This window comes from Pagrus pagrus (assembly GCF_965226575.1).
Source record: "Pagrus pagrus genome assembly, chromosome: 3".
In the NCBI taxonomy this organism is placed as follows: Eukaryota; Metazoa; Chordata; class Actinopteri; order Spariformes; family Sparidae; genus Pagrus; species Pagrus pagrus.
In genome coordinates, this window is record NC_140187.1 from 12,899,374 (window position 1) to 12,919,920 (window position 20,547).

The following is a 20,547-nucleotide window of genomic DNA, read 5'->3' on the forward strand; positions in this document are numbered from 1 at the left end:
ACTCATGTTATCAAAAACGTGTTTATTTATTTAAAATCACAGGTGGTGTGAGTCTTACCAGAACTGAAACAAAGCCTTAAAACTTTAAAAACACAGACAATAGAACCGTTTGAACAATTGCTCCCCCTGGTGTTGGTATCACATCTCTACATCGTTGTCCTCATTCTTCAGTTTGTTGCGGAGGCTGAAAAGACAAATAATACATCATAGATGTTTGTCACTTCCAACACTTAAGATGTATAAACAAGTTTCTTGTTACAGTTTGAATCATGCACTGGTTGTCCTTCTGCCCCCTTAGTTAGACCTGGAGGGGCTCTTTGTAAATACAGGAATATTTTTCATTGTAAAGAAAAAGGAATAATGTAAATTGTATGTTTGTGTTACATTAGCCAGCAACTTGTGAACACCTGAGTTTAACATCTAATGGTGTTACTCCCCACCTGCTGAGGTAGGAGTGGACATCAGAGAAGCCATGGTACTGTGCCAAGGGGAACAGTATGCCAGTCGGGCAGCGGCCATCGCGTTGGCGGCAGAAGCTGCAGTTGCAAATGCCACGACATGGGGGGCACTTCCACTCCTGAAGAGATCAACAAATGGTTGCAAATTAAACTGATTAGAATTAAAAGAAAAAGTTTTTAACTTTACAGCTCAAGTGAGAGATTTGTCCATGAACAGCACAGAAATGCAACTTTAGCAAATACTCAACGAGTAAAAATACTTAACGAAGAGTTGCTAGTAGCACGAGTGTTGAGCTCCTATTTAAATTATTTTTTATCTTGTTTTAAGTCTTCTGTATTGGACTATATTTACTTCTCTCTATTAATAATTCTTTACACTTTCTATTCACACCAAACCAGTATTTGTAATTGTGATGAGACTAAATGAAAAGGACCCATTAGCAGTAAGAGATACCATGAGCATTAGACACAAGAGAGTGTATATTTGATGTTTAAAACAAAATAAATAGTACATAGAAAATGCATCACACCTGTCCATCAAATAAACTAATGAGGGACTCTTTGGCTCTGGTTACAACTAACACCTGTGTGATCTCAGTTTAACCATGCGGCCTATGCAACCGATGGAATAGTAGGTCACAGGATGTGTTTTCAGGTCTGTGTGTGAAGTCAACATGTGCATAATGAATCTTTTGTGCATCTGCACAGGTGTAGAGTGTTGTTGGACTGACCGGATCAACCAGCGCCTTCCTGACATCCTCTCCGTATCTGTTCCTCAGACAAGGCCCACAGAACTGACCCTGAATCCCCCGACACTCCTCACCGCGGCAGCACGTCTTCGTGTCAACAGTTTTCTGACGGCACTGATGACATGTGGAGCCCTGAAAATACACAAAGAAACCTCAACAACCAAGATGGTGGACATGCACACAGACCTTTTTGTTCTTATTATTCTGCCTTTAGTCACTAAATGACACCATCCAAACATTTTCCCACTCTACAGAGGTCAGCATCATTTTTAGGCTTCAGTAACAGAGATTGCCCCTTCATGAACATGAGTTTTTACTCTAATATTAGCACATTTAACCAAAGCTGCCACAGTGATTTTGTTACTGATTTGGCTATAAACTAACTTGATACTAGCAGCAATCTTAACCCAAATATCCCACTGAAAAGGAACTGCAGGTAGCCCAGCTGAGAACTCACTGTGACACTGTTGTAGACTTTATCAGTCATGTTGTCTGCAACCAGCTGAATCTCATCCTCTGTGATGTCGTCCACAGGACGGATTAAATGAGGTTTGCTCTGATTAGGCCGTGGTGCACCACGACGCCGAGGGGCTCTGCGTACCTGGAATACAGAGATGAAAATAATGATTTACTTAGCTACAGGCTTTACACAGATACAGATTAAGTTAGCTAAAAACAGACCGGCACAAAGCCTATTGCATGATCCCCCCAATGCTTTTCTCAACATTTTTAACTTGTCCTTGATAAATTACAGAGCTGACCTCCACCAGCTCCTCCTCCAAGCTGAGCTCCAGTTCTTCCTCCTTCGGGGTTGAAGCATCCTCAACTCCTCCCATAGAGCGAGTCTGTCTGCGAGACGCCCGGTCAGGGTTCTTCCTGGGCTCTCCTCCAACACCAGAGCGTGGTGGTCGCTGCGAGTAATGTTGGCTAAAATCAACTCATTACATACTGTAGGTCTATGTAGAATTAATATTATTAAGAGATCTACTGTATTACGAGCAGAAGGAAGAGGATGGTTAACAATAACTCTGGATTTTCCATCTTTGTCTACTCACAGAACTTCTCTCTTTTGTCTTCAGTTTGGCTGTTTGTTTTTTCAGAAGCCCTGCTCCTCCCGGCATCTTCTGCAGGTCTGCCATCAGCTGAGCCAACTGTTAGAAAACAGGGAAGATAAACCGCATTAGAGAAATGGCAGATTACAAACATCTTGAGGGAGTCATTCTAGTAGAGCAACTCTGCGACAATTTCTTGAATTTTTCAGTGTTAACAGCCCATAATTTGTGTCATTTATACTGGCAGCAATGTGTACTCATAAAATAAACATTCAAATACATTTTTAAACTAAAAAAATCAACTATCTTGATGATCAATTTAGCATTCAAGTCATTTTTCAAGCAAAAAGGTCAAACATTTTCTGGTTCCAGCTTCTTAAATGTAAAGATTTCCTGCTTTTCTTTGTCATCTTTGATGGTAAATGAAGAGTCTTTAAGTTTTAGAGGGGTTTGTTGGTAGTAATTTGAAGACATCACTTTGTGATCTGGGATTTTGTGATGAGCATTTTCACAATTTGCTGAACAATTACCCGATGCACCATGAAAATAATTGGCGAATAAATTGTGATGAAGATAATATTTAGTTGCAGTCCTAATAATCAGGTGTGCCTTAGTATGTTATTCTTGTACACAGCCACAGCAGCACCTCAACCAGCACCCTTACAGTAAGCGAGTTATAAAAGATAATAGTAAACCTCTCAGTGGGGTAACATGAAATGAATGTCCAGTGAGTCTGAACTTGAATTCTCTCGGGGACCCTGGAAATCTAAGGCAGTATTTGGGCACGGGCACAGCCACACTGTCAGTCCGTCAGTTTACAAACAGTACCATACTCATTATGGTTGTTTTACCATTGCTTTGTTGGCCTTGATGTTCTGTTGTCTCTTGGCCAGGAACGTCTCTGCTTCATCCTCCGCTGAGTCAGATCCATGCTCTTCAGAAGGAGGCGGCCGAGCCACTGCTGTCTCTTCAACTTTCTCTTCAAATCTAACACGTCTCATCTTCTTTGCTCTTGCTCTCTTAACCCCTCTCTTTTCTGTCTTCTGTTCTTCCTCCTCTGCCTCCTCCTCTTCAGTGGGCTGCTGGGTGGAGGAAGCAGAGCGGAGAGCCACCCTCAGGCTGAAGGAGCGGGCACCAGAAGGTTTTTTTGATGTGGTTTTCTTCTCCTTGGGGGAAAGGTCAGGCTGGGCTTCATCTTCATCTTCATGTTTGACATCTGAACTCTGGTGGACATAAATATAGGCGATTTCTCAATTGGCTGGTGAAACATTTCTAACACCATAGTTTACACACTAAAATGTATCTTTCTGTCTAAAGCAGCAGCAAATAAAAAGCATAGTCTGTCAGATGCATTTAAGTGAAAATGAATGGACAATCCATACAGGTAATGTTCCTTAATTGTATAATACACCAACCAAACAAGACAATCATTTTTAAGAGTTGGGTTCATGTTTATTTTACCAATCTGATGCTAAAGGCCTTAATTTAAGTTGAATTACTCGCCTTATCGCCATGGTCGCTGATGTCATTGTCAGAAAATCCATAAAACGTTTGCTCATTGTCAGAGTCATTAGCAAAAACATCAGCTAATGCTAACGTTAGCCCCTTTCTGACAGATTGCATTCCTAAAACCTCTGCCTGAAGAGAGATATGACGACAAACTTAGCTTAAAAAATATTGAATTCACGTCTTCTACGTTTTTCACCCTGATAGATAAGTCAAACCAAGTAACTTTACCATTTTATTCTTGAGGACCGTGGACTGCCTGACCCACTATCTTCTCAAGTTTAGCTAGCTAGTTTAGCTAGGTCCGCCCGTGGCGCAGGTATCCGTCCAATTAGTCTGATTGACCGTTGGGGTGCGCCTGTTTTGATGTTGAGGGCAGCACCAATGTAATGATTGAGCCTCGGGAGATTGACGCTTTTTAAACTCCGCCCTCGTAGGGTGAGCTGAATGATATAGCATGCAGCCTTTCAAAACAGTAAAATGGTGCCGAAGTAATCTGTACTTTTTAAAACGCTTGATGTTGTTGGTGGGTGTCGGATTAAAATACACCTATTAAAGAGTGTAGCCAAGACAGAAGAAAAAAAGCATAATTGATTCATAATAAAGTGTTATATATGGAGGCCCAGTGGGGGGAAAGTTAAAAAATACTCATGGTAAGTAAAAAATATGAAATTATTGTTCAAAATGTTTAATTAAGGTCATGTTTAGACTTTGGCTCTAAATTTAAGGTGGAAAAAGCTAAAATTCTGACTTCTTAAGACAAAAAAATACTGAACTCATGATAGCAGCAGCTTCTTTAGGCAGTACAGGCTAACATTAGCATGCTAACATGCAGACAATAGAGTGGTGTAGTTTGTAGTCCGAAAACCTGGAAATCAGTTAGCATTTTTTAGCAAATGTGGTTGCCTCTTCTCAAAGTTTTTTTTTTAAATTGGTTTTCGGTTCAATGCCTGTATAAAGGTCTGGTTACCACAGGCTTAAGGTTTTTACACCTTCCAATTCAAAAATCCCATAGGCTTCTTGCCAAGGAAACCATAGTGATGCTAACTTCCGGTTACAAAAATACAACATTGCTACACCCACTCTATGAGAAGTAAAAATTGTGAGGTTGAGGAGATATAATGTTTACCATGTTCAATTTGAGAGGGACCACTCCCCCCTAGCGTTTCCAAGTGGTATTTCTTATTCAGCCACACTTACACAGGCAACCAGGTCACTTTCAGTTTTCTCTAAACATTAGCAGCACAAAACACAAAGTTTAGCTGTGGCTGATGAGAATGTCATTAGTTTTGACATTTGACATTTGATTTTTTTTATTTGAAATGTCACAACTTTGATTAAGTATCTCATAATTTTGATTATGGCAGAAAATTTCATTTTGACTAACTGAATATTTGTGTTGTTTTAAAATAGGCTATATCCTCTTCCTTGCACAATTGGGCTTACATGCTTATAGGGATTACAATAAAAGGAAAAAAAAAAAACAACACAAGCACTGTATGTTGTTACTGAGTTAAAGCGCCACCCTCTGTAAGTGAAGTTGTCTGGAACCTCTTCGTTTATTTACATTTTCTTGTGGCCCTAAAGAACTGAGTCAGCTGCAGACAACATCCTACTTGAATGCAGATGAAATTCCTGGTGTGGGAGATGATTATGTTGATAGATGTCCTTTATTCCCACAGCTCATCATATGGCAGACAGTGTGTGTACTACACACACGCAGGTGTGTGGCAGTGGGAGTGATTCTGGGAAACGTGGGGAACTCCTCGCACATTCCCAGGGCTGATAAACATTCACTCCCTGCTGAGTCGGTCTGGCCTCAGAATGACCATGATCCTGCAACAGTGGTGGCTGATTTTGGCTGTGGGTGAGTGCATTTGCTTTTTTTTAAAAAAAGTCACCCTCCTTTGTATGCATTTCCTTGCTTTTGGTTTGTTTTCCATGTTAACTTTTGATTTATTATTGACCTCTGATTTGCATGTTTATAGCTGATAGTCGTTTGTTGCTCAAGCATTGTATAACATGATACTGAAGTGTGCCTGCCCTATTAGATTGAGAACATTTTGAATTTAAGAAATTGCATATTTTAGTTTTTAGTTACTCCCTCCTTTCGATACAGTGCCAACCCACTGTACAAAACAGATTTTTATCATGACAGGCAGTTCCAGTTATGGATATGTTGAAAGAATGTCGTAATGAGTTTGTCAACTGCCTTTGAGTCTTGTTTCTGCCAAGAATTAATGATGCACAGGTCAATAAATCTATGACTCTTAATGCTTAAGGAAATAGATGGGTTTGCTACATGCTGTATCACTTCGCTGCTGATAAAATATTCCAGGAAAAGATGTTTTTTAGTGGATTAAATGCAAACTTGTCCTAAAATCTGTGTTTTTAGAGTAAACCAGATAATTAAAGTGAATTTTGTAGTTACAGAGAGTTTTTAAAAACAAGGAGGGGGCGGTCAATCAAAATGGCAAATGTGAACTTATGGCAAGTTGTTATAACTATTAAAGCTAAGTTTGACTATCAGGAACATAATTTTGAATGCAATAATTTTTATTCAAGTTATCCGTAACATCATTCTACGACAGTCACTGTATCTAATTCTGAATGACAGATATTGTAATAAAGTTTAAACATGTTTTTTTTTTTCTCTTTGTAGTTTAATCTCATAATGGTCCAAAACTCCTGACAGTTTTCTTCCCAGTGATAATTCCTAATTTTAGTTTCCCATCTCGTCACCTTTTCTCACTACCCTGGAGTTTGCAGGTCTGAATTCACTGAAATTATTTATGAAGAAATTGCAGACTCAGGAGCAGTGTAACAGCAATAAAGTACTGTGTAAAGAGGAATATTATTGATCCTGATAATATGTACATTTGGGCTTCTTCTTGACAGGCTCACATACATAAAAATTGTACAGGACCAAGTCATAATACCATATGTACAGGCGTAGACGTAGACTGAGCTCAAGTTTTCAGCTGAAGTCTGTGTAAATAAATACAATAAATATAATGATATTATAAGTGATATTGATTCCAGGAAATCCTCTTATCACAATAAAACTTTCACCAAAGAAGGTTAGTCTAAGATACTCAAAGACTTAATGATGAAACGTACTTACTTTAAGCAGGCATTTGTACAATATAATTAACCGGAAAGACCGTGAGTGCAACAGTTAACAATTAGTTTACTGAAATAAGTTTAATTCAGCGACTTAATAGCAAACATTACTGCTTGATAGTGTTACAGGAGTAATAGGTAGGACATAAAAATAAGAAGAAAATATCAATGCACATCTCGGACACATTTATTTTTGCCTGTGAGTGAAATAATCAGTAAAAAAGTCAGATTCCCTAACTTTATACGACTTGCAGCCTAGAAAACAGCAGCATAACATTATCCCAGTATTCAAGCTTCCCACCCTGAGCGAAAATGGCCACATGTGAAAATGGTCTGTGATGATGATTCTTAGATTGTTAGTTAAAGAGTCACCCTAAATTTCAGATCACAAACCCTACTGTTATAACCATAGAGAATAATTAATGTTTACCTAGTTGAATCACATCCACTGCTTGCCTTTCCTCTTTCTCCCAGAATGCATCTGTGTATGTGTCTCCAGTCAGTCTTTTCCTCAGAAGAGACAGTGTGCCTTCCAAGTGGCTCCCAACAACAACATATACACAACTCTTGGCAATGTAAGCGGGTCGGTGCAGCTCTGTGAGAACACCAAATGCTGTGTGGGCTATTATATTGTCATCGATGGTCAGCTAAAGGTCGACGTTCTTGGTAAGAAACCATGAATTAAGACACCTGGACAAGGACCACTGGACTCGTCTGCATATTGTGTTCTTTGTATGTGATGATTGGTATTCATGCTATGTGATAATGAAACTGGTTAGTTGCTGTAATGTATATTATGCAATATGTTATAAATATAGGTGATTATGCAGGCTTATTATGGTCATCCTGTTTTCATAATTGTCTATTGTGTTACTGGCTCTTGCTGTTGCAGCTTGTGATAAAGTTGAAAAGTATTGCCCAGATGCGACCTGCAAGGCACAAACACGCACAAGTTCAAATAAAAGCGCCGTTAAGTGTGTGTGCAACACAGACCTCTGCAACAGCAACATCACCTGGCCCCTGGAGTCAGAAGAGCCTCAACTCGCCTACCCGTATTCTGGAGGTATGATAATAATGAAATCGCTATCTAATAATTGTATATCGCTTGACATTATCAGTTGATGTTATGCCAGAGTGGGGTATTTTATTTTCATCACAGGAAATGTCATCATTGTTGTAAAAGGTCACTATCTTCCACCTTCGACTCCCCTTTAATTTGAAATTTGATTGGTCAGATTCCTTTTTTAGCAAATATTATATTTTTGCTTCTTTTCTACCATCCTACATTAATTTAATAACAACTGGGTTGTTATTAATCATTCACAGATAACACTAACATATACTTTCTGTTTTCTTTTTTAGATGACATGGTGAAAACTGCTGTAATTCTGATTGGAGCTTTGTTCATCCTGGTCTTCATGATCACTGCAGCCAAACGGATGAGCCTCTTTATAGAAAGAAGTAAGGATGTTTTCAGCATCATGAAAGCAGGGCTGTCGTGATCAAGAGATTTAGTTTTGTGATTTCCTGTTTTATGTTGAAAGTTTATCCTCATGTGTCATGTTTTGCTTTCCACTACCTGTCTTTGTCTGTTTTCCCGCCCTTTCTTCCTGCTCATCTGTGATCCATGAGAAAAATGAAGAAGTGGTTCTGTATCAAAAAGCCTTTCTTGATTGAAGAAAAACATTCTTCAGTCTTGTGTCCACATTTTCTAAACTCAGATTCAGTTCTCATGACGTTCTCGTCTGACCTTGGAACCTTTCATTCTATCTACCGGGATGGCCTTGGTGTTTATCTCTGCTGTAACACTCCCTTTCACCTCCGTCCTTTGTTTTGTTACTCTTCAATCAGGCTTCTGTGTCTTTTCTGTGACTATTCAGACAGAAGAAAGTCAGATCAACTTCAATGAATGTGTGTTAATTATAAGACCTGTCTTTTTTCATTATTTAAGATGAGGATCCACCCTCCCCTGATGATCCTGGTGTCTCACCGCTGTGTTCCTGCCAAATAACGAAAAGCTGTGAGATTGACGTTGCTGACATTGAACTAGAGCAGGTAAACCGAGCCATCGAGTGGATTTATACTGTATGGATAGCAGTGTGCAAAATATCAGTGAATCATACAGTCAGGTGATCTATCTTACCATGTAATGTTATTTTACCTAAATGTTCATCATACCTTTGTCAGATTGTGGGCCATGGGAATTTTGCAACTGTCTGGAAGGGGAAATACCAGGGATCCGTGGTGGCAGTGAAAGTTTTCCTTGAAGGCTGGAAACACAAATTTACTGCAGAGAAGGAGATTTATGAGCTACCGCTAATGAAGCATGCTGGGATTGTCCGTTTCCTGGGCACTGGGAGGAAACCGGATGGAGACAATTGGCTTATTGTCCTGCAATATGCTGAATATGTGAGTGGCACTGAGTGGTTAAGAAGGAGGAGAAGAAAGAGGATTTTATAGGCAACTGAAACCATTATGTAAGACTTAACCACTACTGAATTGCATTTGCATTTCCTTTAGCATTTCTTCATTTCAGCATGAGGGAGTCGAACACATACATCACAGTTTTGTATACCTGCTTACGCTCTTTTACACTCACTTTACACTCTTTATTGTTAATGTGTTTGGACCTAAATAGTTACCGTCCCTGTGATTTCAGGGTACTCTCCACCCTTTTCTGCGTGACAACACCAGCAACTGGATGTCGTCGCTGAAGTTGTGCCAGTCTTTATCGCAGGGGCTCGCCTATCTCCACTCTGACATCCGCAGACATGGTACTGGCCAAAATATTATTGTGAATGAATGCGTGTGTGTATATCTGAGCCTACTTATGTAGAAAGCATTCCTGTACTGGCATGTCGGTATATGAGCACATGGTAGCTATAATAACAAATGTGACTAATAATTTATAATTTAATTGAACTGTTCTTATAGATTGAAATGTATTAAGGTGAGTAAAAGCATAAGGCTGCATACGAGGGGAAGAATTTTCTGATTAACAAGTGTGTCTTTTCTTGCAGATGTGCATAAACCTTATGTGGCCCACAGAGACTTGAGCAGCTCCAATGTGCTTGTGAAAGCCGACGGTACCTGTGCCCTGTGTGATTTCGGATGCTCCACCATCCTGCGTCCTACTTCAGGACATTGCTACAGGAAGAGCAACACAGCAAACACGGAGGTGAGACACAGGTGGAGCCACAACTTACCAGTGTTAATGCGTGGAACACTGAAATCATAAAAAACGAGCTTTCATCTTATTAAAAAATGTTTTTTACCTGGAATAAATTAAAACCTGCACAACGCCAACATCCAATACATGCAAAACAACCAGTCCACATTTTTCCATCCATCTGCAGGGTCATGCTCAGCTGGGCACACTGCGTTACATGTCCCCCGAGGTCCTGGAAGGCTCTGTAAACCTGAAAAACACCTGGTCTCTCATGCAGGCGGACATGTATGCCTTGGCCCTTCTGCTGTGGGAGATCTGGATGCGCTGCTCGGATTTATTTAAAGGTAAAATTCCTTGATCAGATACAAACTGTATAGACTATATAAAATAGAAAGAGTAAAACATTTTTATTTATTTATTTATTTATTTATTTAAGGCAGTCAACTTTTCAACTTTAGCCCCTCCTAACATGTCCCTGTGGTATTACTGTTGGCGCCGCCGTTGAAAGACGCTGAAGACCAATTACAATACTAAGAAGGCTAAAATGAGCTGAAAACAAACTGAGAAAAGATAAAGATATGTTCGTCCGAAAACTGATTAACATCAGTCAATACTGTCAGATTTTCACAATTTCTGTTTTTACTTTCTTCTTGAGATTGATCTGTGTAATCAGCTGTTTCTCTGTGCGCTGTTTTGGATACACTGTACTTGTGTTGTGGTACTGAAGGGATGTTAACAGTCATACAAATGTCTCCATCTGCAGTTGTTCCAAAGCGTCTGTTGCCTTACGAATCTGAGCTGGGAGCCAATGTAACCAAGGAGAGCCTCATCCTGTACGTGTGTCACATGGAGAAGAGACCCACCGTACCTCAACACTGGGAACTGCTGCCACAGGTACTCTCAGACCAGGTGCTTCTTATTTTCACATACAGTTTTTGTATTGGCTTGGTAGCAATGAAAATAAGTGTAGAGGACAGCTCATGAAGATATTAATGACAGTGGTGATAGTGAGTTTGTGGATGTGTTGACTAAATTCTCACAACTTTTAGGGACCTGATCTGGAGGAGATCCTGACGGACTGTTGGGATGTTGAGCCGGACGCCCGACTGACTGCTCACTGCGTTGCGGACAGATTGGTCTCTCTTCAGTCTCGTTACTCGATATGACTTTTTTTCCCCTTCTTTTTTTTAACAGCTACATTTGTTGTAATATACATATCAAACATTTGCACTGTTCTCTGCGTGTCACTACTGTTTAGCTTTTTGGTATATTTTCATCTGAATTGTATAGCACCTTGACTTGGACGTGTTTCCCTGAAATGGGATTTATTATTTTTGAGAGTGAACAAAATGTTATCACTTCACCCTCTGCAATAGATTTGTTTGTATTGCTTTTCTAATTTTATGTAACTGTGATAATTGATTTTGGTTTTGTGTTTTAATGATTAGAAAAAGAAACAACAGCTAGTTACGCTCAAGAGTTAGGTTAATTAGCAGCCGTGTCATGCTAGCTTGTCAGGACGGACGCGGGGTAAATAACGCTCCAAGGGGAGACTACGTTTTGGTAAAAAGCTGGCATGACCATTTTCCAAGGGGTCCCTTGACCGCTCACCTGTAGATATCTGAATGAAAGTTGGGTCCATGGGTACCTACGAGTCTCCCCTTTTTCTGCATGCAGTATTAATGTGTTGTTTTTGCCTATACTAAATATGGTGTATTTTAATTTTCCTGCAGACATAAAAACTACATAAAAAATTACATAAAAACATTTATTGTTTTTAATGTTTGTGTAATTCTTACCTCGCTTGTTTTACTATTGTATTACTGTATGAATTGTATTCTTGTATATCCTTGAAAAGTAATTTCTCCGGTTTTTATGTCTTTGTAAAGCACTTTGTACTCTAATGCCGACTTCCAGCACAACACGGAAGTCCCACAGAGTCTTTCTAACCTTTTGGTATTTTAAAAAAATAAATAAATATTGCATGTTGATTGGAGTGGTTATTTTTTTTTTTTATAAGTTCAAATAAAATCCTGTGTTGTTGTTGTTTAGCCTACATGTTGTTTGAGGAGTGTGCGTCATAGCAGTCAGGTGTGTATGAGCGTCATGGGCAAACCCTCCCTCCAAAATATCAGTTGAAGGAAACATCATTATTTCCATGATGATGATCTTTTGTGCCGCAGAAACACGTGGGTCAACTGTTCATCATGCACAGCTCGTTGGACTGGTGTCAGCAGTGGCGCCGAGCCTTTAACAGCGGGCGTGGCTTCCTCTGGTGTTTGCCTGCTGCTTCCGTGGAGCTCAATCCGGAAGTCTCTGAATTCCTGACAAACCCTTTTTGGACGAACCAGACCAGAGTCAGAAGATCTGAGGCAAGTTTCTGAAGGTAAGACCACGACATGAAACAGCGATTATCAACAAAACAACCCGAAACTGCAACGGTCTGATGAGTTACACCTGTATTTGGACATTTCTCTCATCATACCTGCAGGTTAGATAGAGAAGGTGTTGCGCGATGATTGTTGTTTGTTGAGGGATTTATGTAAAAACCACAGTTTACACACCATGTTGTTCACGTCATGACGTGTGATAAGTGCGTCATGTTATAAAGTTTGATATTTTGTTGGTTGTTGAAGCCTGATGAACTTTTTATTTTTAAAATTGTTTTTTCACGTAAACTGCATTAGTTTAATGTACTTAACATTAAAACCCTCTTATCTTTTATTCTTTTATTTATTTCTATTTTTGCAATAGTTTTTTGTTTTATTCCCTCGCTCTTTCTTTTTCTGTGATTTTGCCTGTTTTATGGCTTTTATGGCTTTTATTCCTTTTTTTGTATAATCATCTTGACTTGTGTTTTTACATTTTCTGCTCCGCCTTCTTGTTTTAACTCACCTTAGTTTGGCTTGACTGTTGAGTGTTTATTCTTTAATATTGTCTTCCTGAGTTTCCTGCTTTTGTTGTTTGTCAAAGCACTTTGTAAACTCTGCTTTTAAAGGTGCTCGATATATACAATTTCTTATTATTATTCTTATTATTAGTATTACTTGGTAGACTGAACCTGGGTGTGTTTCTATATCTCACACAATAATTATCTTTCTACCTGTAAAATCCCAATTTAGTTTTGACCTTATGTGGATATCCATTAAATTCATAGTCTGTTTAAAGAAATGTGTGGAAAAAATACACATTCTGTACTGAAATCCTCTCAAATGTGTTGAAACTGAAGTAAGAAGTCTGTTTTGAAAATATAGGGAGTAGTAAGTACAGATATTTGTGTTAAATGTAGGGAGTAAAAGTAAAACGTTGTCAGAAAAATAAATACTCAAGTACAGTAACAGTAAAAAGTATTTGCACTTCATTATTCCCACCTCTGGTTTACATTTTTTTATTACTGAAAGATGTATATCCTAAGTAATTAGTCTTCTTGACCTTTGATACAGTAAGATAAACTACAGCCTACTGACAAGAGCTACAACAGTTTAACAGTGTTGGAGTTTTCATATGCAGCAGATATAACATAAAAAAACAGATGTGGTGACGGATGAAAGGAGATCATCAGGACAGAAAACCAGAGAGCTGCGCTGTTGTGTGGTGACTCGTTTGATTTGGATTTAATCAAATTCCATGTACTAAGTTATATAAGATAAAGTGTCGTAACACCACCATATAATTTAACTTTTTTCTCACTGTTTCTTCAGGATTTTGTGTGACAACCTAAGTGTTTGACTCATAACCATGTGGCCAAATCAAGGTGAGATACCAGACATAACCAGCATTTTATTTTCTTGCCTTAGGCCTACTTAATAATAAAGGTGCTCTGAGTAATACTGTGTGTATGTGTGCCTTTATGTATATCAGGTCCTCCCCCTCCAATGGGCCCGCCAAACCCTGCCTACCCTCCTGGCTACAACCCTGCTTTTCCTACTGCACCTGCACCAGGAGCCTTCCCCCAACCAGGCCAGTACCCAGCTGGTATGAACCCAGCCATGCCACCAAATGCACCACCAGGGGCGATGCCTTTCGGAGCTCCAGGACAACATCCTTATCCTATGGCTCCAGGTGGATTTCCAGGAGTTCCTCCTGCAGGTGCTCACCCTGGTCCATACCCAGGTCCATACCCACACTCTCCAAAAGGAGGTCACCACAAAGGTCACAAAAAAGATAAACACAAAGATAAACACAAAGGTCACCATGGAGGGATGAATCCAGCGTTAGCTGGAGGAATGGCAGGAATGGCAGGAATGGCAGGAATGGGAATGGTCGGACACAAAGCCCACAAAAAGATGAAGAAAGCAAAGAAGGGGCACAAACATGGCAAGGTGAGTGTGGGTTGAAAGATACAACATGTAAGAGATGTTTAAAATGGCGCCTCATGCAAACTTGTGCCTGCCTTCGCTCCTCAGCCACAGGCCTGACAGTGCTGCAAACACACGCCTTCTTCAAGCAATATAAATACAGTCATGTTGAGTGCAAAGTGCAGCACAGCTGAAGAGGAACCTATGTCAGGAGTCAACTTGGTTTATGCTCAACTTCAAGGAGGGAAGGTTAAGATTACTTATACAGCCAGGGCACACCCAGACACTAGATTGTACTTTGAAACACTACGATGGCTTGTATGAGCACAGACAAATCACTTAAATATGAATAGCACAGTTCTTATGGAAAGTCAAGTGTTTGTACTTGCACAGGTTTCTGGGCCCAAGTTGACATCTTCAGAATGCTTATTTTTACAGTTTCAAACCACAACATATATTTAGTTTTCTATTGTATAAGACCATTAAAAGCAGGAATTTTTAGCACTTGAGTGGTTTGGATCTGCAGAAGAAGACTTTGGTAAATCAGTTCATCAGAATGGATTTTTCTGTCAATCAGCTATTAGGTTTATTGTTTCAGCTCAACTTAAATATCTCCAGCTAAGACTGGTGTTTTCAGGAGATAGCTGAAGTTTCCATCTAACAAGGCTGCTGTGAGTGCAGTGACTGTGCAGTTTTGTCAGTGTGTATTAGTGTGTTGGCTTTTAAAGATGATTAAGGCAGCTTTGATATCAGTGATACAGTGACATCTAATGGCTGCTGGGAGACTCATACAAGACACAGCAACAAGTGGATTCGTAAACACATCTGTGCATTAAATGTTCTGAGGACACAACAGTATGAATAATGACTGTTATCTGGGTAGAAGTGACATCTGATTAAAAAAAAACTTGCATCTCAAAGAAAACCCCTGAGAAACGGCACCGTAACCATCTGAACACAGTTCATCCTATCAAGGTTAAGGCAAGGTGATAGCTGAAATAAAAAAAACACTTTTTTAAATAATGGGAGGTCATTCTCAAGCTGTAATTGCACCTTTTTCATTTGTAAAATGTATTAAAATATGAAACGTATATAATTTTACTCTGTTCCTCCACAGTCCTCCTCCAGCAGCAGCAGCAGCAGCAGCAGCAGCGACTCAGACTGAGCCCATCGGTTCAAGACAAGGCTTTCACAGAAACGCTGCTTTGCAAAAGGGCAAACCTACTATTAACAATAAACACAGAAAGACGTACTCATCAGTTTTAACAGGACGTCTGTGAAAATGCAGTATTTTAACATATCTTGCATTTGATCTATCTACACTTTAAATGCATGCGTAAGCTGTTGCTGTGAACATCTGCACAGCGTTTGGCTGTATTGACATTCCACCATGTATTAATTATTTTTCTTTTATTTGAGTTTATGGCATTGATATCAGATGCTTCATACGCTACTAGAGTACAAACATTAATGGAATAATTTAAAGAGGGACTGCAGTAATGTGCAGACGACTATCTTATTGCACAACTTTGTTGTGATTGTTTGAGAAAATCTAACATTAAAGAAATTATGTGAAATACATTTTTTTCTTTACTTAGGACGATTAACCTAAAGGTGGAGAATTATACATGTATAAAGTGTCTTTATGTAGACACTACTACAGGTGACTGCAGAAAAACAATCTGCATTGCTTTGTGTCTGCACTCTTAACTTAATTCTGCTCAATAAATGAATGTAAATGAGTCTAAGATGTGTGTGCTTTCCTCATAAAAAATGAAAGTCGTAAACTCAGTTACAGTACACTAGTGGTCCTATAAACAAGCATTTCATTAAGTTTCTAAATGGAAAAATGCCAAAGGAAAGAGTAAAACATTAGAAACACGGGTAAAAGATACACCTATTTTATAATGAAATATTAACTACATGTAAAATACATACCGATCCTACTGGGACATTTAAAAAATTTCTATTGTAAACAATAAGTCTTATTTTTAAATGATATCCTATTCTTCAGCGATATATAGGTTTTTGACTTGTCAGAGCAGAAAAAACAGGTGGATCTGACACTGTTAATGGTGGCTGTGTGAGCTCACGCCTACATAATATAACAGTCAACGATAGTGTTATTAACGACACCTGTGGTTTTCCTACTATGACAAGTCAAAATGTCTGCTGTATAAAAAAGATCTTCACCTGAACCCAGAATGAACATATCTAAACTATGGGTGCTGGGCCACACCAGTATTGACGATAATCATGATATTAGAAATGAAATATTGATTTTGTATTTATAATACACATACAGTAATATTGTGTAAATAATACATCGCCTGTTAAATAATTTTCGTTTCTTTCCATTCTTGTTTTGTCATTGTGGCGGTAATGCACCTTTATGCTGGTTACCACCAGCCATAAAATGGGTTGTAGAAAATTCAGTTAAAAAAGGGAAGACTTATAGAAGAGTCTATAAAAGTGAGTTTTAGGAAGTGATTTAAAAGAAGTTTCATGTATAGCTGTTCACATACCAGCTGATCCATGATGTAATGGATTTATGTGCGAGTATGAATCATAGCCTGGTTATTTCAAGTCAGGTGTGTGTGTGTCATTAAAACATCACTTACAATGGCTGAGAGTAAACATCATCAGGTCCATTATGACTTTCTTTTGTGCCACAGAAACTGGTGGATCAACTTCTCAGTCAAAGCCTATTGGACTGTTTCCATTACGTAATCAGTGGGCGTGGCCTGTGGTAATGGGCACGATACATATTTTTGCTGTTCCCATGTACCTCAATGCGGAAGACAAATAAGGAGCTCTGACTTCCTGACGGACTTAACCAGACCTGAAGCAAGTCTCTAAGGTAAGATCACGAAATCTAGTCATTGATAAACAACAACACTCCGATTGCTATTATTATTTAGACCTAGTTTTGTGATTTGATCCCTGTGGGCTGATGTAGACTTACATTTGTTGTTAAACGGACAGGTGATTGCTGAGACCATCATGTTTTAGGCTTTATGAGCTGTGATGAGTAGTTGTTGTGTCTTAAAGTGACTAAAATAATATTAGCAAGAGGTGTAGTTTGTTTTTCCAAGTATTTCATCAGTTGTAATAAAGATGTATACACAGTAAGCTTGTGTGCAGGTAAGCTTAATTGGAAAACCTGCTTCAGTTTCAGGTGTAGCCCACCTGATGGGCTGAAAACTGACGTGCTAATGCAACTGGAAAGTGTGTTTATTTCTATATCTCACACAATAAGTCTTAATTCAATCAGTAAAATCCCAATGTGGAGCAAACTTAAATCTAATCGCTTGGGATACAAATGCTGTGATACCTTGTGTAGGCATCATAAAAGTCATGTCTGATCTATACAGGATGGTGGTCATCACATTTTCTTTACAGTAGTGCTAAAACAATTAGTCTGTTCATCGATCAGCTGATATTAACAGTTGTCATAGGTTTGTACACTTCTCAAATAATGTTTTATATCACTGTGAGTTGAATATCTTTGAGCTTTTAACTTCTTGTGGACAAAACGAGTAATTAGAAGTCATCTTCGTGACCTGTATGTTCAGGCAAATAAACACAACATTTGTGTGTAATTTATTAATTAGAAGTAAAGTTAGTCATATTAAGGCAGTTTTGTTTTTCAATTGTCTGATAGAAATAGTACAGCATATCACAGAGCAACAGCAACAGCAAAGTCAGATCCGGTTGTCGGGGAGGAGAAGTCAGCGATATGAATTTGACAGATGTGTGAGCTTCCTCTCATATTGCACACAGGGGGAACAGTATCCGACAGTCACATTTTCAGCTGTGAGGAAGCGTTCCTCCTGATATAATGGACACATTTTGTCATAGCTGGCTGAAAATCACAGAAGTTGCTGTGATGACATTAGAGAGCCATGAGGAAATGTATCATCTGTATTTAACCTGTCTGAACACAAACAAAAAAGTTATAAGCTGGAGAGGCCTGAAGACACAACGGCAGGCTCTCACACCTGATCCTGACTCTGACAACCCTCAGGTTTCCGGCGGTGATTTTGCCAGATTTTAGTGCCATCTGGTCAGGGATTCGAACCAGACACATTCAGGCTACTAATCAGCTTCTATCACCCCTGGTTTACCAAAGGCCCAAGTTGCCATCTATTATTTCTACAAGCCCCTCCTAATGTAGCAGGCTAAGTCCAGCCCTGATACTGAATGGCACATTAGTGGTTTTAGTTTTTAAACGTATTAAAAAGTTGTTCTTCTTCAAACTATGTTGTTACATTTTAAAAAACATTTTTAAAATGTTATTCATCATTGACCTTTGCACTTTCTCACCGTTTCCTCAGGATTTTGTGTTACTACTGAAGTGTTTGACTGTTCAGGAAACATAACCATGTGGCCAAATCAAGGTAGGATATCAGACATAACCAGCATATATATATATATATATATATATATATATACACACACACACACACACAACACACACACACACTTCGGCATGTTTTTTAAACAGCATGTATGTGTTCTTATATCAGGTCCTCCCCCTCCAGGGCCTCCTATGTTGGGCCCATCAAACCCTGCCTACCCTCCTGGCTACAACACTGCATACACGTATCCTGCTGCACCTGCACCAGGAGTTTTCCCGCAGCCTCCACATCCAGCATACCCAGCTGCAATGAACCCAGCCATGCCAACCAATGCAAATCCAGGGGCGATGCCTTACAGAGCTCCAGGACCTTATCCTTACCCTTATCCTATGACTCCAGCTGGATATCCAGTAGGCACAGTCCCACCTACAGGTGTTCACCCAGGTCCATACCCATGTTTTCCAAGTGGGGGTCACCACAGAGGTCATCATCACCACATAGGTCATCACCACCTAGGTCATCACCATATAGGCCATCACCACACAGGTTACAACTACAGAGGTTATCATCATGGAGGGGTACATCACCTTGGTGGAGCGTTATCTGGAGGATTGGCAGGAATAGGAATGGGGCTGCTTGGACATAAAGCCAACAAAAAGTTGAGGAAGAAGATGAAGAAAGCACACAAGTTCAACAAACACGGTCACTGGAAGGTGAGATTTGGTCTAAAGATACACCCTGTAAGAGTTGTTTAAAATGGCCCCTCATCCATGTGTCAATATTGGATAAAAAGATGAAACTTGAACCTATCTACACTCCTCAGCTCCAGCAGTGCTGCAAACACACACCTTCACCAAACAATATACACAGAGTCATGGAGAGTGCAAAGAGCAGCACACCTTTACTGCCGGGAATCAACATGGTTTACATTATTAGATAGATTATAAATAGATCTAGATCTGAGTGGATCCAGTAACATATCCTAGATCCACTTTTTTTCTAGAGGAAAAGAAGAAGATTGTAGGCACCTTCTACTTTCTGAATAATGGGAGGCCGTTTTCAGACATTCACCAATGATTTCTCAATAATGACAAACTTTGCCTCCGTAAAATGCAGCTTTAAACATTTGTTGTATGTGTTAAAGGTATTAAAATATGAATACATTTGTATTTTCTCTTTCTTTACAGTCCTCCAGCAGCAGCAGCAGCAGCAGCAGTGACTCAGACTGAGGCCATCGGCTCATGACGAGGCTTTCACAGAAACGCTGCCTTACTATTAACAATCAACACAGAAAGGTCACACTGACATTTTTTTTACAGGATTTCTTTGAAAATGTTATTATATCTTGCATTGGCTCTGTGTATACGAGAAACACGTGTAAGCTGTCGTTGTGTATGAATTTATGTCCCTCTTACGGTGCGTTTGTGGTGTAGCTACGTTATATAGTGTACAAACATTAAAATCACTTGAAGAGGTCTGCAAACAATTTTATTAATGTGCAACTTTACTTTAAATGTTGGAGAAGATGTTACATTGATTTTGCAAAATAAATATGTAAATTGATTTTTTTGTGTGTGTGTTCTTGAATGTTACAGATATTTAATGTCTTTATTTCAGCATTTGACTGCATAACTTTACTTTTGATACTTAAAACACCTTCAGCAGATTACACCTGTACTTTTTATGAAGGTTTTGAATGCAGGACTTTCACTACAACACGACTGTATAAAACTACATTGTTTTGCATCTGCACCAACTGTAATTATGTATAAAGGGCCTAAATCCTGCTCAATAAATGATGTTTAAGTACACGTGTCGTCCCTTTGGTAAA

At 39.2% G+C, this 20,547-nt stretch overlaps 4 protein-coding genes across 8 annotated transcripts; 3 read left to right on the forward strand and 1 right to left on the reverse strand.

Annotated features, from left to right (window-relative positions):
* Positions 1-2: 2 nt before the first annotated feature.
* LOC311254989 (cell division cycle-associated protein 7-like) lies at positions 3-4,087 on the reverse strand. 2 transcript variants are annotated; one of them, XM_084349096.1, is made up of 9 exons: positions 3,997-4,082; positions 3,763-3,897; positions 3,111-3,482; positions 2,263-2,358; positions 1,969-2,118; positions 1,665-1,808; positions 1,190-1,339; positions 441-577; positions 3-184 (listed from the first exon to the last, which is right to left on the reverse strand). In XM_084349096.1, the coding sequence occupies exons 1-9, from the start codon at positions 3,997-3,999 to the stop codon at positions 139-141; spliced, it is 1,233 nt and encodes a 410-aa protein (XP_084205222.1). In that variant the 5' UTR covers positions 4,000-4,082; the 3' UTR covers positions 3-138. The 2 variants fall into 2 exon arrangements, with proteins under 2 accessions (XP_084205222.1, XP_084205223.1); XM_084349097.1 differs by lacking the exon at positions 3,763-3,897 and having other exon boundaries at positions 3,997-4,087.
* A 100-nt stretch (positions 4,088-4,187) lies between these two features.
* LOC311254988 (bone morphogenetic protein receptor type-2-like) lies at positions 4,188-12,048 on the forward strand. 3 transcript variants are annotated; one of them, XM_084349093.1, is made up of 12 exons: positions 4,188-4,418; positions 5,448-5,632; positions 7,388-7,554; positions 7,781-7,951; positions 8,251-8,349; positions 8,840-8,943; positions 9,076-9,297; positions 9,548-9,662; positions 9,909-10,066; positions 10,245-10,401; positions 10,821-10,966; positions 11,107-12,048. In XM_084349093.1, exons 1-12 carry the CDS (start codon positions 4,416-4,418, stop codon positions 11,221-11,223), a joined length of 1,644 nt encoding a protein of 547 aa, XP_084205219.1. In that variant the 5' UTR covers positions 4,188-4,415; the 3' UTR covers positions 11,224-12,048. The 3 variants fall into 3 exon arrangements, with proteins under 3 accessions (XP_084205219.1, XP_084205220.1, XP_084205221.1); XM_084349094.1 differs by having other exon boundaries at positions 10,821-10,951; XM_084349095.1 differs by lacking the exon at positions 4,188-4,418 and having other exon boundaries at positions 5,503-5,632; positions 7,363-7,554.
* Positions 12,049-12,325: 277 nt separating this feature from the next.
* On the forward strand, positions 12,326-16,098 carry LOC311254457 (uncharacterized protein). 2 transcript variants are annotated; one of them, XM_084348226.1, is made up of 4 exons: positions 12,326-12,443; positions 13,759-13,811; positions 13,919-14,379; positions 15,473-16,098. In XM_084348226.1, the coding sequence occupies exons 2-4, from the start codon at positions 13,796-13,798 to the stop codon at positions 15,518-15,520; spliced, it is 525 nt and encodes a 174-aa protein (XP_084204352.1). In that variant the 5' UTR covers positions 12,326-12,443; positions 13,759-13,795; the 3' UTR covers positions 15,521-16,098. The 2 variants fall into 2 exon arrangements, with proteins under 2 accessions (XP_084204352.1, XP_084204353.1); XM_084348227.1 differs by lacking the exon at positions 12,326-12,443 and adding an exon at positions 12,461-12,548.
* Positions 16,099-17,143: 1,045 nt separating this feature from the next.
* Positions 17,144-20,527, forward strand: LOC311254456 (uncharacterized protein). Its single transcript, XM_084348225.1, has 4 exons — positions 17,144-17,215; positions 18,693-18,755; positions 18,885-19,429; positions 19,904-20,527. The coding sequence occupies exons 2-4, from the start codon at positions 18,740-18,742 to the stop codon at positions 19,943-19,945; spliced, it is 603 nt and encodes a 200-aa protein (XP_084204351.1). The 5' UTR covers positions 17,144-17,215; positions 18,693-18,739; the 3' UTR covers positions 19,946-20,527.
* The last annotated feature ends 20 nt before the right edge of the window (positions 20,528-20,547 follow it).

What these genes read in the sequence shown, in the direction of transcription:
- LOC311254989 (XM_084349096.1), bottom strand. An exon ending in TCAAGGCCAACAAAGCAATG is followed by an intron (nt 2,359 to 3,110) that starts GTAAAACAACCA and finishes GTTTTCTAACAG; the next exon opens with TTGGCTCAGCTGATGGCAGA. An exon ending in GTCCACTCCTACCTCAGCAG is followed by an intron (nt 185 to 440) that starts GTGGGGAGTAAC and finishes TTGTCTTTTCAG; the next exon opens with CCTCCGCAACAAACTGAAGA.
- LOC311254988 (XM_084349093.1), top strand. An exon ending in TCCTGCAATATGCTGAATAT is followed by an intron (nt 9,298 to 9,547) that starts GTGAGTGGCACT and finishes CTGTGATTTCAG; the next exon opens with GGTACTCTCCACCCTTTTCT. An exon ending in CACAGGTACTCTCAGACCAG is followed by an intron (nt 10,967 to 11,106) that starts GTGCTTCTTATT and finishes CACAACTTTTAG; the next exon opens with GGACCTGATCTGGAGGAGAT.
- LOC311254457 (XM_084348226.1), top strand. An exon ending in AGGGGCACAAACATGGCAAG is followed by an intron (nt 14,380 to 15,472) that starts GTGAGTGTGGGT and finishes GTTCCTCCACAG; the next exon opens with TCCTCCTCCAGCAGCAGCAG.
- LOC311254456 (XM_084348225.1), top strand. An exon ending in ACAAACACGGTCACTGGAAG is followed by an intron (nt 19,430 to 19,903) that starts GTGAGATTTGGT and finishes CTTTCTTTACAG; the next exon opens with TCCTCCAGCAGCAGCAGCAG.